The following is a 16,647-nucleotide window of genomic DNA, read 5'->3' on the forward strand; positions in this document are numbered from 1 at the left end:
GAATTTAAGGCACATTCAGCCTTAAGGAAAAGGTTTGCCTTGCGAAATTTTGTAGGTCTGGTTTTTTTTTTTTTTTACTCTATTGGAATTAACTTTTGCGCGAATAAGCCTAATTTTGCTGCGAAACTCTTCCTTGCCATTTTTTTTTTTTTTGCTGAACCAGAATTCGAACCCAGAACCTCGTGGTATTTTAGGCGAGGGACAAAAATTAAATACCAGGCAATTTGAGGGATAATCGTCCTTCTTTTGGGGTGATCTTTAAATTTTGCCCCTCATATTTGTGGTCTTTAAATTTTGCCCTTCGGTTAAAACTCGTGGGTTCCGGGTTCGAATCCCAGCTCAGTTAAAAATTTAAAAAAAAATCGCAAGGCAGAGTTTGAATTTCGGTATGCCCCCTCCGGCAGACTTTGCCTTGAGGCATATACATATATTTTTTTATTTTTTTTTTACTTTTCAAGATAAACTTTTAGTTATGTCTTAACTAAAAGTGTGCCGCATAAGACATAACTAAAAGCATACCCAATAAGGCGGAACTTTTCCTTAAGGCATAACTAAAAGTTTGCCTTCTAAGGCAAAGTCTATGCCTTAAGGAAAAGTTCTTGCCTTATGGGGCATACTTTTGATTATGCCTTAACTAAAAGTCTGCCCATAACCAAAAGTATGCCCCATAAGACATAACTAAACTATGTCTTAAGGAAAAGTTATGCCTTATGGGGCAAACTTTTGGTTATGCCGGATCCGGCATAACTTTAGTTTTTCCTTAAGGATTGTATGCCGGATCCGGCATACACGCTCCGCCCCCGCCTTGCGAAATTATTTTTTTATTTTATGCCTGAGCGGGAGTTCGAACTCAGAACCTCAGGTATTCGCCCACCTTTCCAAGCGAAGGGCAAAGATTAAAGACCATAAATATGAGGGGCAAAATTTAAAGACCACCCCAAAAGAAGGGCAATCCGCGCAAAAAAATGATAATCGTGCATATTATCCATTTCCAGCGGATATGATTTTGTTGGATGGGCCAGTTGGCCCAATCCAATCCATTGAAGCCTTCTTATGCCCTCTACTAATTTTGGCTGATTTATTATGCTAATGTCCTTTTTTGGGCTGTCATTTATAATGTTAGAACCTAGTCTAATGTTTTCTTATATATTGCTCAATCTTATAAATAAAATATTAAATTAATGTTTATGATAGCATACAAAATTACAGATGGTCATCTAAAATTTTCTCTTAAAATTCTCAGTTATTAAAAATGTTTCTCTAGATGGAGATTCATAATTTCTTTCTGCATTTTTTTATCCTTCTTAACATGGTGAGTTCCATATTTGGGGTTTCTAGATGGCCAACTCAACTATTTAGTCAAAATCAACTACCACAACCTTTAGCCCGAAGAGGTCAAACTACCTTGGAGGCTAAGTTTACTAATGCAAGCTTTATTAAGAGACGCTTATTTTAATTTCTAGTCACATCCCTGTATTCATCCATTATCCAAACATGGCTTGTCACAACAAGGAGGAGAAGCTAGTGAAACATCAAGAAAAGGTTACAAACTCTGTAGAGCCATGGCCAAATCTCCCTCAACAACTCCTCAACTTTATTGGAAGGCAACATCCTGATTTAATGCAAAACATCAGTTTTCGCGGTGTTACTAAATCATGGAGAGCAGCACCTAAGCAATGTAGTAACAATTCACAACTACCATGGCTTGAACTTTGTGACAAAAATTACTACCAATCCAAGACTCAACAAGAACATACTGTCAACATCTCATTTCAACCAGGTGAATATTCGTGGTACCCTAAAAGGCGGTATAATCCTTGGACGCGTTTTCATGGTTGTTCACACGGGTTGATTGTTGCTGGAGGGAATGATCCTGCAGAGTACTGTCTCTTGATTCCTACTGCAATACCCTTCAACAGTTATTGGACTATTCCCCCTTGGGATGCCACAATTCCATTCAAGTTTGCCACTTTGTCTGAATATCCTTCCAATAATTGCAAGAGCTGGTCTGTGATGGTGTTAACAGGCTGTTCCTATCCACTATTTGTCGTTTATCATACGGGAAATCCATTTAAATGGATGAAACAAACAAGCAGTCTAGTCGATCCGAATTGTTCAAAAAGACAACTTATGATACTTACTAATGCCATCGGGTTAGAAGGGAGGTTTTATGCAATAAGTTTGCAAGGTACTTTAGCGGTTACTGAAGAAAGTGAATCTATGTTTCAAGTCACTAAATTAAGCAAAAGTCGCGCTGTTCCATCAGTTTTCTCAAAACATTTCACGGAGTATCTTCTTGAGTCAAATGGAGAGATCTTGTTGATTTTCTTGATATCAGAACAATCAACTAGGAAGGTGGACAGAGTGGAAGTGTTCAAGCTCCAGATGGATGATCTATCATGGATAAAGTTGGACAACCTTGGAAATAGAACATTGTTTGCAGGGACCAATTGTTGTATGTCAGTTAATGCAAGTCAGCTAGGCTGCAGAAGCAACTGTATCTATTTTAATGAGTATGCAACTAATACTTGGATGTTCTATGAAATGGGAAGTGCTACTATTTTGCCCTGTTTTGATGTTTATGGTTCTCAAACAAAAAGTCCTGTATGGGAAGAGCCAATAGTGGAGAACAATTTCTTGTAAGATGTAATAACATGTCGAGTATCTATGTTGTATTAAAAAATTTAATACTGTTATATAGTTCGATTTGTGCACTGTTACAGGTGGGCGCGAATTCAAAATTTAAGTTTTATGGACTCAGACTTTAGCATAGAATTCATTGTATCTTTAAAGTTATGGATTCATATTTACTACTTATTGTATTTTTCGTGGATATATATTTACACTTAAATTTATGCTTTGCGATGAAAGTACTGGATTCAAATGAACCCGATGTCAGTGTTCTACATATGCTTCTAGTTATAGACGTCGTTCTTCCCGATCGAGAGTAGAGAATTTTACCTCTACACATATCAAGTGCTTATTAATTGTTTCAACTTAGGTCTCTATAACTATAAATAGGGGTCTCTTCTCTCACAATCCATATATGACAAATCTAGAGCGACAAAATTGCCAAGATGGAAGCTCCATTTTTATGGTACTTCAAGTCTCGTCTTTGAGTTTCATCAAGCCTATATTTCGACAAGCCTTGAAATAGGGGGCATTTGTAGATACCAAAATTTTGTCGAATTTGAAATATGACTCTACAAGATGAGTCCAATTCATCTTCGAAATCTAAGGTCCGTTAGGGTTTCTTGCAGGCTACTCTACCCTAAACCCTAGATCACACCTATGAAGGGTGCACCTACTCTTCAAGAGGCATCTTGAAAATCCCATAAATCCCCGGGATATTCACAAAGACATCAAGGCATCAAATATTGTCTTTATCAAACTGTCCGACGTTCTTAGAGATCAAATACATCACAAGGAGGTATTCCTACATTCGAGAAAGATGCTATAAACGGCCCTCGAATTATGGAGTAAATTCAAGAGAAAAGAATCAAGGGATTAAACACATCTTGTACCCACAGTATCATCAATAAAATCTCTATTTCAGCATATTTTGTTTGTGATTTGCAGTTATTTTCCACACATCAAAAATTTGTTGCAAACAATATCTTCTTCCTCTATAGATAGGATGATGTTTTCTTTACTCTTTACAGTAACACATCAAAAGCAATACTAATAAAATTCTTTGTCTATCTTTGTTGTTTCGATTTTGCTACTTTATTTGTTTTCCATTCAGTATTTGGTCGTTAAATCTGTTGGAGAAATATTCCTAGTAAAGTGTTCTTAGGTAATTTCATATTGGCAAGACTTTAGAGTTCATTTCACGCCAATGCAGAATTTTAAGAATTCATGTGACAGGAGTACAGCTTTTACGAGAGCGCGGGCAAACTACGTGTGGAGGGGGGGGGGAGGGGAGGGACTGTAAAAATTGAATTTTTATTAATTATTGAATTTATCTCAAATCTCAATTGTTATGTAATCTTTCAAGAATACATATTATGTTTTGAATAAAGGTCACATTTGAATGCTTGCCAACGTTTTACAACAAATAAAGGTCACATTTGAATGCTTGCCAACGTTTTACAACAAAAACAATTGCATCCTTGATTTTACGTTCGCATGGCGTTGATTACTTATTGCATGGATTTAAATTTATAACGTGTATAAAAAAAGTTTCATGCATCAATTCTTTGCAAAACTGCCAACGTTTTGCAACAATTCATTTTCTCAATTGGTAAACGTTGGCCAGCCAACGTAGCAATAATTGATTCTTGAAATTTTTTTTACGCCAGAGAATCCATGCAGTCGTCAAATCACGCATACGGTATGCGTAAAAGCAAAATAGTAAAATAATTTATAATTTTTTTTTGTTAAAGCTGAGAATGCATGCAGTCGTCAAATTTGTCATGCAATCGTCAAATCAAGCATGCAGTCGTAAAATCAAACAGTAAATAAATTTTTTCAACATCAGCATTATGACAGTCAGTGGATCATTATTTTTATATACCAGTTAAAATTTGTATTCTGCATATCTCTCTGAATTCTAAGGCATTCTCCTCTTGTCCAAAGAATAGGTGTGCTTTCTATAGAATTCTTAATCTTTAAACTCTTATATTACCATACCTTCTATCATTATCAAAGTCAACATCATAATTGGAAAGTACTTAGAAGTTAGAACGCGGATATGAGTATAAAAAGCGCGATAGATACGTGGGACATGAATGCGGTTTATCAGTTCAATGAGTGTTGGGAGAAATTTTATTAGGTGTGAGACATGACTAGTCATAGTTGTGTGAGGATGTTGTTGCTTGGCATTTGGAATCATGGGCCCCATCTCTTCACTACTTCACTACTTTGACATGACTAGTCATGCTGACCTCTCTTTCTCTCTTTATTTTCGCCGTCTATTCTCAATTTCTCACACCGCCGGTACACAATTTTCAGTATCTCTATAAATTATATCTTCTCCTTCAGCTTTTTGTAGAAATTAATTTTGAAATGCTTATCCCGTTATTTATATGCTCCTTTTTTTGTTCATGTAGTTTAGCTTATTTTAGGGTGTAACATCGGCACCGAAAAAATTGACGCCGGAGCAATAATGTAAACCACATCCTTTGAGAAATTCCTCAAATATAATATATTTTTCTCTGACACTATTTTTATCAACATATTATATTTTTACGACCTATCTTCAAACTCTGCTTCAATTGAATTTTTTTTTTTCTCTGATAGAGCAGAATTTGATCTTCCTTAAAAAAAAATCCCATCAAAATACAGTGGGACAAAAATCCCATCAAAATGCTGTGGAAAACTTCGTACGAAATGACAATTTGGTAATGTAGAATTCAATGGTTAAGAGCGGGGGCGGCGGGGGGGAGAGAGTTGGAGGTGAATCCAAGTTAAGCAAGGATTTAGAAATCGAGAAATAGGAAGAAGAAAGAGTCGTCGTTGGAGTGGACTGTGATTGTGAACAGCCAATATGGAGTGTTGATTATTTGAGTGTCTTTGAAAAATGATGTAAATGCTTGAGAGAAAAGAAAGAAATAACTAGATTTAAATAGGAAGAGTTGGCTGAAGAACAATGAATTCCGGCCGGTGAATTACTAGTAACATTGAAGTAAGGAAGTAGCATAATTTGGGAGGAAGATAGGGTAATAGGGTAGCAGGGATTTGGCCAATTTATTTTTGCTGAACGGGGGATCCGTATCCAGTTGGCAGAATATGAAAGGAGCCTCATACATGTTTTGTCGGCCACGTCATAGTTATATCTCACACAAAATAAAATTTTCCGAGTTTTGGGGGAAAGTGGATCGGGTAGTAGGTCAAAATAATTTATTCCTATATGGGGGTTTTCAGTTTGTGGGTTGGGTCTTTTTTAAAGGCTGCCACGTGTTCAATCCGTTAGAATGAGGGGTATATTTAGAAGTTTACCAGACGGCAGGGGTACGTATGACTAAAAAGTATAACAGAGGATGAATTTTAATAGAGGGGTATATTTGACCCTATTCCGAATAAAATTTTCAATCTAATTACAAGGTCTCATAAAAAGTTACTGAGTTCCTAGAAACCCCACACTCGCTATTGTAGATCAGCCCCCGCCTCTATGCTATATTGCTACGCAATTAATATTGTGTGCTTTCAAGAACCATTATTATTGAGAATAATATGGATAAAAGTCAATTATATCTTATTTTCTAGAATGACAAGTATTTGGTTCAATTATTTTTAGTAATTATAACAACTAAAAAGGGACGGAGAGAGTGGTAAATTTTGTCGTTAATTTTAAAAAAGAGGGTAAATAATTGTTAGTTTGAAAAATAATAGTCTGTTAATGAAAAGGGTAAATATGCACACTTTGTGTAACGGCGATGCTATATATGCATTACTTTTTTAACGAGGGATATATCTGTTCTATATCGCAAAGTTGAGGGATATATTTACCCGTTTTCCCTTTCTATTTTAATCATTTAATTACACCAAAATTTGACAAGAAATAAATATTCAGTTTGCCCCACCTTGTATACCTCTAATTCAACTACTACTAGTCCTATAGTCACTTTAAACGTAATAGTACCTACTTTTGGAAGTTATACCCGTTTGTTGATTGTAAAAACGTTGGTGATGCGTGTGAAATTTGCACCCTCAATTAGTTGAAGGCGATAGATTAGTGAGATTAACTACTATGCACTGTGAGTGGAAGCATATTTCACAGGGTCATGTAATCTTGATGGATTTCAACACGTAATATTTTCAATTATTCTCAATCTTTAATAAAAAAGTAAATAAGGACAATAGAAGTTTAAGGCAATCTCTATGTTTATTCTACAGAATTTATTCTTACCAAAAATAGGAAACATTGTTCCAGAACCAGTTCTTGTATTCATCTCTTGTTAGCTTTAGGGAATTACTGTTACTTCAAACCATTGAAGCAATCTGAAGCGATTATCAACACAATTCTATAGGATAACTTTGCACTCACTTTTTTTAAAAATTTGTGATTTTGAAAAATTCTATAGGAACAATTGATTGCGCCTACGACATCTGAATATGTTTCCACCATCAGGTAAATTAAAGGACTTACAGTAACTTTTATAATTAAGAGTTAAAAAAAGGTAGTGTACTAATTGTACTCTAATCAAATTTGTTATTTCCTTTTTTAGCATAAATCAAATCTGTGTTCCTTGTTACGTGAAATCCTTTACAAGATCGTCACTATCAAAGAAGCAACTTTTAATGCTTTAAATTTTGTTAACTTTGCAAGAAGTAATTCTTCATCGCTTCAACCATGGTTGCCCTTGAGGATTTTCTTTTGTTTTGAGGATTTACTACACATATTTTTTATTTTCTTTGTGATGGCTCAATAAATAATTTTTTTTTTTTCTGTTCTCTTTAGTGGAGAAACATCTGTAACTGTAGTTTTCAGATATCATATCAAAATTTTAAATTAAATTCAGTGCTTATATTAAAGAGGTCAAAGTCATAAAAGAGTCGGGAAAGAAAGACCAAATAATGGAAGGAGTTTGCAGAAGGGCCAGAATTTAACGGAGGGTTTGGAAGAGAGAGAGTAATTGTACTGCTTAATTTTAGGAAAGAAAAGAAATATCCCTCCGTTCACTTTTACTTCCAAAATAGATTTTCACTTTTACTTGTCACTTTTAGCATATTAAGACAAGATAATTTATTTTTTTCTGTTTTACCCATAGTATTAATTACTCACTTCAAATCATATTTGAAATTCAATAAAATTATGCATCAATTAATATGGTTACATGAGTAAATTATGCATTTCACTTATTATTTCTTAAACAGCATGAAAAGTCTAAAGTGGACAAGTAAAAGTGAACGGAGAGAGTAGTTGGAAAGTAAATTTTATGTGATAGTGTAAAATAATTTATACACTGACAGTGCACCAAACTTAAACTCCGCCAAAAAATCACATAAGACAAACACTTTCCATTCTTTAATATGGAATTTGATCTTTTCAAAAAGCATTATAGTTCTATCATTCTATGAATTAATATAGTGGTGCTATGCTAACCTAAACAAATAAAATTTCTAACATCAGATCGAACAAGATCAAAATTAGATTATCGAGCATGTATTAATATAGGAAAAGATTTTGCTCTTGTTGAAACAAAGATTTCCGCTAATTCAACAACTAAAATTTTCAACACAATGGTGAGACTACTCGAATTTCTTGATTAGAGAAAGGTCTGTTAGCCTTTCTTGAATTGCTTCCTTGTCAAGTCTGTTCTTGATAGATGGGACCATAGCAATACTTTCCTTAACAGTTTCTGGACAAATATTTCCACAACACATAGCTCGAATTCATCAAGTGGATACCTACTAAGGATTTCTCTAGCTTGTTTAACACCATGACGGTTCTTGTACTGACTGAAACACTTCAGATATTGTAGTGACTTTTCAAATACCTGCGAAATCCGATTCGTTGGATCATCGGTCATCTGCTTATACTTGTGTTCAAGAATCAATGCGACTTCACAATTCATTAGACATTTGGCCTGTAAAAACTCATCATCAATCTTGAGCTCGCCCGCGTTTTCTTCTTCTTTCCACGACATCTTTGAGTCTAGATCACTTTGGTTGATCAATGTTTATATTTTTGTGTTTGTGTTTGCAAATGTGAAGGTGGTTTATTGTTTGTATGGAGTCCAATATATATACTAATTATTTTTGGAAGCTTTCATAATTAAATTTCTATTCCTAATTCTTGATTCGAACCAATTTAAGAAAACGTGTATTAGTGCTTAAAAATAAAATTTCCATGTTAGTCTTTTTTTCTTATTTGGAAACCAAATTTAAAATAATTTTATCCTAATCCCACCCTATATGGGAAATAGAAAACAAAAACAAACGTGTATAAAAACGTGTTTTGTCCTTCAAATTTAATATGTGTTCTTTTTCGTCATGTCTCAGTATTAACAAAATAAAATAATTTGTATCCTAATCCTTACATGTTCGGGAAATCACAAACAAGAAGTATTAAAACGTTTTTAGTCCCTTAAAATTAAATTCATCGCTCAACATTAACAAGGGGAGATGAAGAGATATTCACTACGCAAAGAGAGGAAAAGAGAAAGCAAAGTTGTTGAATACGAGAGAATGAGTTGGGATGCATTGAAGAAGACTATCAATGGATTGATGAATAAGGTGAACGCGATCAACATTAAAAACGTCATCCCTGAATTATTTTCGGAGAATTTAATTCGAGGGAGAGGCTTGTTCTGTAGATCAATCATGAAGTCTCAAATGGCTTCTCCAATATTCACTGACGTGTTTGCTGCGTTAGTTTCTGTTGTTAACAGCAAAATCCCAGTAATAGGAGATCTTTTGTTAAGAAGATTGATACTTCAACTGAAAAGACCTGTTAATAAGCCTCAGTTGTTATCATCTGTCAAGTTTATTGCTCATCTTGTGAATCAGCAAGTCGTTCACGAGCTTATTGCTCTCCAATTACTTACTGTTTTTCTGGAGGAACCCACTGATGATAGTGTTGATGTTGCAGTTAGTTTTGTTACGGAATGCGGTTCGATTCTTCAGGACTTGTGCCCGTTAGGTTTGCACGCTATATTTGAGCGGTTTAGAGGGATACTTCATGAAGGAGAAACTGATAAAAGGGTTCAGTTCTTGATCGAAAACGTTCTTGCATTGAGAAAGGCAAAGTTTCAGGGATATCCGGCTGTTCGTCCTGAACTTGACCTAGTTGAGCAGGAAGATCAATTAACTCATGAAATCTCTCTCTCAGATAAGGTAAATTCAGAAATTGCTTTAGACGTTTTCAGGCCGGATCCTAATTTTGCAGAAACCGAAAAGAAGTACGAAGAATTAAAGAAGATGATACTAGGTGAAGAATCCGAAAAGGAAGAAGGTTCTTATGCAGAATCGGATGAGGAAGAGGACGAAGAGCAAGTGGAAATAAAAGATGAGACGGAGACAAACTTGATCAATCTTCGGAGGACAATCTACCAGACGATTATGTCAAGTGTTGATTTTGAAGAAGCAGGGCATAAGCTGTTGAAAATCAAACTAGAACCTGGTCAGGAGATGGAATTATGCATAATGTTATTGGAGTGTTGCAGTCAGGAGAGGACTTATCTCCGTTACTACGGACATATAGGGCAGCGGTTTTGCATGATCAACAAAGTTTATCAGGAGAATTTTGATAATTGCTTTGTGCAGCAATACTCCATGATCCACCGTCTTGAAACTAACAAACTGCACAATGTGGCAAAGTTTTTCACTCATTTACTCGCTACTGATGCACTGCCTTGGGATGTTTTGGCTTATATATGTCTGACAGAAGAGGATACTACGTCTTCTTCTCGTATATTTATCAAAATTCTATTCCAGGAGTTGGCAGAGCACCTTGGCATCCGTTTGTTGAACGAACGTCTTAATGATCCCAGTATGCAACAGTCTTTTGAGTCAATACTTTCAAAGGATAATCCAAAAAATACGAGGTTTGCTATCAACTTCTTCACTTCCATTGGTCTAGGTGCGATAACTGAAAATTTGCGCGCGTATTTGAAGAACATGTCAAAGCTAATCATGCAAAAACAAAAGCCTGGCCCAAAATCAAGTGAGTCATATAGTTCTAGTTCTGATTCAGAATCTTTGGGGTCTGACTCAGAATCTGACAGTAGTGACAGTGAAAGAGACGATCGTCAAAGGAAGAGAAGGAGAAGAACTTAGAAATTTTTGATTACCAAGTCTTTTAAGTCTGATATTGCAGTTAAATGTTTTTTGTATATCATTTCATTTCAGTTGTCTGATATTCTAATTTGACAAACTAGTCACTCTGGTGTTGCTATCAAAGAAGACTGTACAATGTAAAATCCCTAATGCTACATCATGCTATAAATTCTGGACAAAATAGTTATAATGATACATGTGTGAATATGATCGTTAAAACTCATTAAGCATGCCAGCAGCAGTTGCCCTGGTTGAATTAATTAAGAGTAAAAGTAATTGGTTTTGTTTTTGTCTTGAAATCTGTTGTGCAATAGTATCAATTGACAACAATTCCATAGTTTCCTAATCAAAAGTAAAGTTTTAGCAATCGAGTTTTAATATATTCCAAGGATGATGATTCTTGAAAGTAATCTTGCATCTGCATCTTATAGTTACAGTTGTTCAAATTGGAGATCATATTTTCTTTCTGTATCTTATAGTCAGGTTTCTAGATGGTCAACTCAACTATTTAGTCAAAATCAACTACTACAATCTTGAGCCCCAAGAGGTCAAGTACCTTGGAGGCTACGGTAACTGGTTCTTGTTTTTTTCCAATTAAAATATTAAAGCAGGAAGATAGGTGCAAGCTATACTAAAAGGTGCTTATTTTAATTTCTAGAGACATCCCCTGTCTTCACCCATTCTTCCAAAAATATGGGTAGTCACAAAAAGAAGACGAAGCTAGTGAAGCCCCAAGAAAAGGTTAAGAGCTTTGTAGAGCCATGGCCAAATCTTCCTAAACAACTCCTCAATTTTATTGGAAGCCAATATCCTGATCTAATGCAAAGCATCGTTTTTAGTGGTGTTACTAAATCATGGAGAGCAGCACCTAAGCAATGTAGTGCCAACACACTATTACCATGGCTTGAAATTTCCGACAAAGATTACTACCAGTCCAAGACTCATCAAGAGCATAATTTCAACATCTCATTTAAACCAGGTATATATTGGTGGTGCTGTACTAATAGAAGGCCATGGGATAATGTTTGGACCCATTTTCATGGTTGTTCACATGGATCGATTGTCGCTGGAGGGAAGGATCCTGCAAATTACTGTCTCTTGGTTCCTGGTCCAAGGAACGCTGGTCGGGGTATTCCCCCTTGGGATGCCACGATTCCATTTAAGTTCGCAACTTTGTCTTTTAATCCTTCCAATAATTGTAAGATCCTCTCTGTGATGGTGCTAACAGGCTGTTCCTATCCACTTTTTGTGGTTTGTCCTCCGGAATATCCATTGAAATGGATGAAAGAAACAAGCAGCCTTGTCGATCCGAATTGTTCAAAAAGACAACTTATGAGCCTTACTAACGCCATCGGCTTGAAAGGGAAGTTTTATGCATTAAGTTTGCAGGGTACTTTAGCGGTTATTGAAGAAATTGAATCTAAGTTTCAAGTCACTAAATTAAGCAGAAGCCGCGCTGTTCCATCGGTTTTCTCAAAACACTTCACAGAGTATCTTATTGAATCCAATGGAGAGATCTTGTTGATTTTCTTGATATCAGAACAATCAAGTAGGAAGGTGGACAAAGTGGAAGTGTTCAAGCTCCAGATGGATGACCTATCATGGTTAAAAGTGGACAACCTCGGAGATAGAACATTGTTCGCAGGGACTAAATGTTGTATGTCAGTTACTGCAAGTCAACTGGGCTGCAGAAGCAACTGTGTCTATTTCAATGAGCATACCACTAATACTTGGCGGCTTTATGAAATGGAAAGTGCTACTATTTTTCCCTGTTTTGATTATTATGGTTGTCAAACAAAAAGTCCAGCATGGGAAGAGCAAATAGTGGAGAACAATTTCTTGTAAGAGGAAAAAAAAGTGTCAAATCCTGTTATCACTTGTCTGTGTTGTATAAAACCATGTTAATGTGAGCACTACTTATTCTATTCAGCTTAGTCTTCCAATAATGATAGTGATAACTAACACCTTCTAAAAGGCACTCAACCAAAAGCAGACTACATCAGGAAAAAAAGTACATTATCACTAGGTTCATTTTTTCCCCCATAAAATGCAGCCCAATAAGAATTACTAAGAAGGACAAAAAATCGCAAAACTCCATTGTGCTGCAAATTATTCATTAAAATATTAATATGGAAGTTCAAGTTTTGTATTACAGATGACTTTATCTAAAGCTAGAACGCAGAAGCACCTTGTCAAGAACTCATTCTCCCTTTAACCTCGAATCTATTTAATGTAAAAGAAGTCTTAGTTTACTTTTTAATCTTGGAGGTAATAGAGAGATTATTTTAAGGATGCCAAAGACGGCAGCTACAAGTGAGTTCTAAGTTAGAAATGCCGGCTTTTGAATGCAACAGAAAGAATCAAAAGTTAGAAATGCCGGCTTTTGATGGTAGTTTATCAAATAAGGAAAAATCCAAGGTAGTCTTATTTATTATAATAGTCTATCTTTTTTTTCCGTCTTTTAAAATAATCTGTCTACAATCATTATGAAGTAGCTTTCGGTACTTTTCTGGTGGCATTTTGTCTTTCTGACAAGAACAAGAAGTCTACAGACGGCTTTGTTTCTGCAAAATATCTAGCTTTTTAATGCAATACATGTATATATAAAAAACATATTGAAAAACTGATATGAAAAGATGAAACTCCGATTTTTAGTTTAAGAAAGTTCCTCAAGATATTAGTCTTTTAACTGAAGTGTCTGTTCTGTTAGATTTCAGATTCTCAAAACAGTTAAACGAACCTCCTTTTTGAATATAGTTGGTACTATTAATACTGTATTCTTTTTTCTGCTAGATTGATGTTAATTACAAGATACAAATAGATATAGGGGTTGCATTTTCAGGAAAATTTCTTGTCCTGTCCAGACTACAATGAAGGAATGAATATGCCTATCAACATTCCTATCAAGAAGCTTACTTAGCAAAAGCTAAACCAACTTCTCCAATATTTCAAGCTTTTGAAAGACAAAAAAATCAGTTAAAATTAAAAAGAAAAACAGTCTTTTTATTTTTGCTGTCAAATGGAATTGAATTCTCAACTTCTAACAAAACTTAGAATTTAATCATCCATGAGATGCATTTCCATTACTCGTCAACATAAAATCCATGGAAAAATAAAGTGAAACTGTGCTTATAGAAATGAACTCTTGAGCGAATTCAATATAAAAAAGCAGTAGTCATGGTTACAAAAGTGATTTTGTCGACGAGGCAGCTGATGATGTATAGATACTTGAGGAAATAGTGTAAGTCACAGTCTGCTCCTTCTCACTCCCAAATGATTTACTAACTTCATAGGTATGTGAAAATGAAGGCGAAAACATATTCAATGGAGGGGGTGAATATGTTGCAACTGGCATTCTTGATGGAAGAATAGGTAATTGAGCTTCAGAATTTAGAACATGGATTGCTTGCCTTATTGATGGCCTGAGTTTGTTGTCTGGATGAGCACACCATAGACCGATGACCATTAAACGTTCCATTTCTTTCTCATTAAATATTTTATTTAATCTTGGATCAGTTGCTTCAACTAGCTTTCCCGTTCCATAGAGACTCCACACCCATTCTACCAATCTCATTTGATCTTCTGGTGCTTTAATATCTATCGATCTTCTTCCACTTGCTATTTCCAATGCTACTATTCCAAAGCTGTACACATCTGATTCTTTGCTAGCTTTTCCATTCATGACACATTCAGGTGCCATATACCCCACGGTCCCTGCCAACATTGTTGTTTGAGATCCTTTTTCATGATCAACAAGCCTAGCCAGCCCGAAATCACCTAATTTAGCATTGAAGTTTGAATCCAACATGACGTTACTTGCTTTTATGTCCCTATGGACTACGCATTGTTCCCACTCTTCGTGTAGATAGAGCAAAGCCGAGGCAATTCCTTGAGCAATTTTCCACCTGATTTCCCAGGCCAACAATGACTTTTCTTTGAAAAGATGTTTATCTAGGCTTGCATTGGGCATCAATTCATAAACAAGATGCAGCTGCCCATTGTCGTGGCACCAACCGATGAGTTGAACCAAATTTCTGTGCCTTAATCGGCTGATGATCTTCACTTCTGATGCATACTCCTTTATCCCTTGTTTAGACCCTTTAGACACTCTCTTAACAGCAACATATAAGTTACATTCCTTCAATAAGCCTTTATAAACATCACCAAATCCACCTTCTCCAAGCTTCTGTCCCTCAGCAAAGTTGCTCGTTGCACGAGCCAATTCACCATATGAGAACTTCTTAGGACCAGTACCCTTTTCAAATTCACCGTTCATATCGAGATCAATGAAGGCATGGCCTTTATTATCTCCTTTCCTCTTTTTCTTCCATAAAAAACAGCTGGCAGTAATCAACCCAAGAATCAGAATAGGTAAAACTATGCTTGATCCAACTACTAGTCCCTTGTTTCCTTTTTTCTTGTTGCTAAGTACTTCTTGATGATGATCCTTTGGATCTTGACCTTGAATTGGAGGATCCTTTGGTTCTTGAGCTTGAATTGGAGGAGTTGCACTAGGCTGTTCAACGTGTTCTGGAACTTTGTTAGTATCAAAATTCAAACTTGAATTGAAATCCCAAGACTTGACATTGTTTTTCTGAAACAATTGTCCAGTTGATGCTGAGAAGCCGAAACTAACATTCTCTGGCAAATAATCCCTCAGATCAACCGTGTAGCCAAATTTGTCTCTATAATATTTTTTGTCAAATCCTGTGAGAACAACTTCAAGAGCCTTGGAACTAGCATTGTAACTAATCCAAGCATCATTTTTCTTCCCCAGTGTAATATTGTTCCTCCATAATTTAGTAGCAACAGATTCCATAGAATTTATATTGATACCTACATGTATGGATGAGGGGTCCCAGGTATTTTGAAATGTATCGAACTCAATAGCAATGAATGGCTCATGGGATGACGTGTTTTCTGTCTCAGCATCAACAAGACCAAGGCCACTACCAGCTGAACCAATTGGGATACTTGAACCAACAGGAGCCATAAAGAAGGCTAGTCCATCAGCAAAGCTGTTGTTACCATTTGAATCAATAACAAAGGAAAAATGTGTAGTAAAATCTGTTAAGTCTCCTGTGGCCTTGTTCCATAATTGTAGTGGCTCAATGTACGTGGCTCGTCCTGTTTTTCCACCTAATGCAGTGTTACGTTCATCAGGCGTGACCTGTATGCCCTGGTTCGATATATAGGCGTCTCCAGTGACATTGATAGAACGATTAGCATCAGAAGGATTGATGTTGGTGAGGTTAAAGTTCAATGAATTTAAAGAAGGGATAAGAAAAAGTACTAAGAATAACAAGATGTTCAAAATTTTGTTGAGAACCATGGCTTGGATGGTATCAGATACTTTGATATTTCAGACAGATTGCAGTTTAAGTATACATAATTCAAGGGGAAATTGAAACTAAAAAAAAAAAAAACAACTTTGACAAAGTCGTTTCATTAACTGAGACACTCCATTAGGAAATGTTTGTTTTATGAACTTGCTTGTCTTTACCTTTTGTTTTTGCAACAATATCAAGGATAGGTTATGGGCGGCTTTGTTCTCAAGCAAGTGGCAAGTTAAATAACTGAGTCCGGCGCCTAAATGGCACCTTTTTCAACCAAAAATTCAAAAAGGGGTCCTTGGCTACACGATAAATCAAAACGGGTTTATCGTGTAGCCCTACACAATTTACCCAAAATTGTAAAGGCTCCCGTCTGTTTCCGTCTCCTATTTTTTTTTTTAAAAAAAAAAAATTATACAAGGAAAATTGTGTACCCCTGCACGATTTGCAAAGTTTTTTTAAAAAAATAATTTTGGCAAATCGTGTACCCCTACAAGTTGAAAGTTCGGTAGTCAAACAACTGAACTACTTACCCACTACTTTATAAACTAAGCCATTAAAGGAACACTTCTTTTTTTAATCATTCGGTATT

General features: G+C 35.7%; 4 protein-coding genes and 1 pseudogene across 5 annotated transcripts; 3 read left to right on the plus strand and 2 right to left on the minus strand.

Moving 5' to 3' along the window:
- The first annotated feature begins 1,494 nt into the window (after positions 1-1,494).
- On the plus strand, positions 1,495-2,643 carry LOC132062176 (uncharacterized). The gene has a single exon (XM_059454799.1). It carries the CDS (start codon positions 1,495-1,497, stop codon positions 2,641-2,643), a length of 1,149 nt encoding a protein of 382 aa, XP_059310782.1.
- Positions 2,644-6,559: 3,916 nt separating this feature from the next.
- On the plus strand, positions 6,560-10,926 carry LOC132064741 (uncharacterized). Of its 2 annotated transcripts, none has more exons than XM_059457841.1 (2): positions 6,560-6,750; positions 8,947-10,926. In XM_059457841.1, exon 2 carries the CDS (start codon positions 9,070-9,072, stop codon positions 10,720-10,722), a length of 1,653 nt encoding a protein of 550 aa, XP_059313824.1. In that variant the 5' UTR covers positions 6,560-6,750; positions 8,947-9,069; the 3' UTR covers positions 10,723-10,926. The 2 variants fall into 2 exon arrangements, with proteins under 2 accessions (XP_059313824.1, XP_059313825.1); XM_059457842.1 differs by having other exon boundaries at positions 9,065-10,926.
- LOC132064742 (DNA-directed RNA polymerase II subunit 4-like) lies at positions 6,747-8,636 on the minus strand (annotated as a pseudogene).
- Positions 10,927-11,415: 489 nt separating the features above from the next.
- Positions 11,416-12,567, plus strand: LOC132062177 (uncharacterized). Its single transcript, XM_059454800.1, has one exon. It carries the CDS (start codon positions 11,416-11,418, stop codon positions 12,565-12,567), a length of 1,152 nt encoding a protein of 383 aa, XP_059310783.1.
- A 1,263-nt stretch (positions 12,568-13,830) lies between these two features.
- LOC132062794 (L-type lectin-domain containing receptor kinase IX.1-like) lies at positions 13,831-16,054 on the minus strand. The gene has a single exon (XM_059455287.1). It carries the CDS (start codon positions 16,052-16,054, stop codon positions 13,904-13,906), a length of 2,151 nt encoding a protein of 716 aa, XP_059311270.1. The 3' UTR covers positions 13,831-13,903.
- Between the last annotated feature and the right edge of the window lie 593 nt (positions 16,055-16,647).

Source organism: Lycium ferocissimum, chromosome 7 (assembly GCF_029784015.1).
Source record: "Lycium ferocissimum isolate CSIRO_LF1 chromosome 7, AGI_CSIRO_Lferr_CH_V1, whole genome shotgun sequence".
Lineage (NCBI taxonomy): Eukaryota > Viridiplantae > Streptophyta > Magnoliopsida > Solanales > Solanaceae > Lycium > Lycium ferocissimum.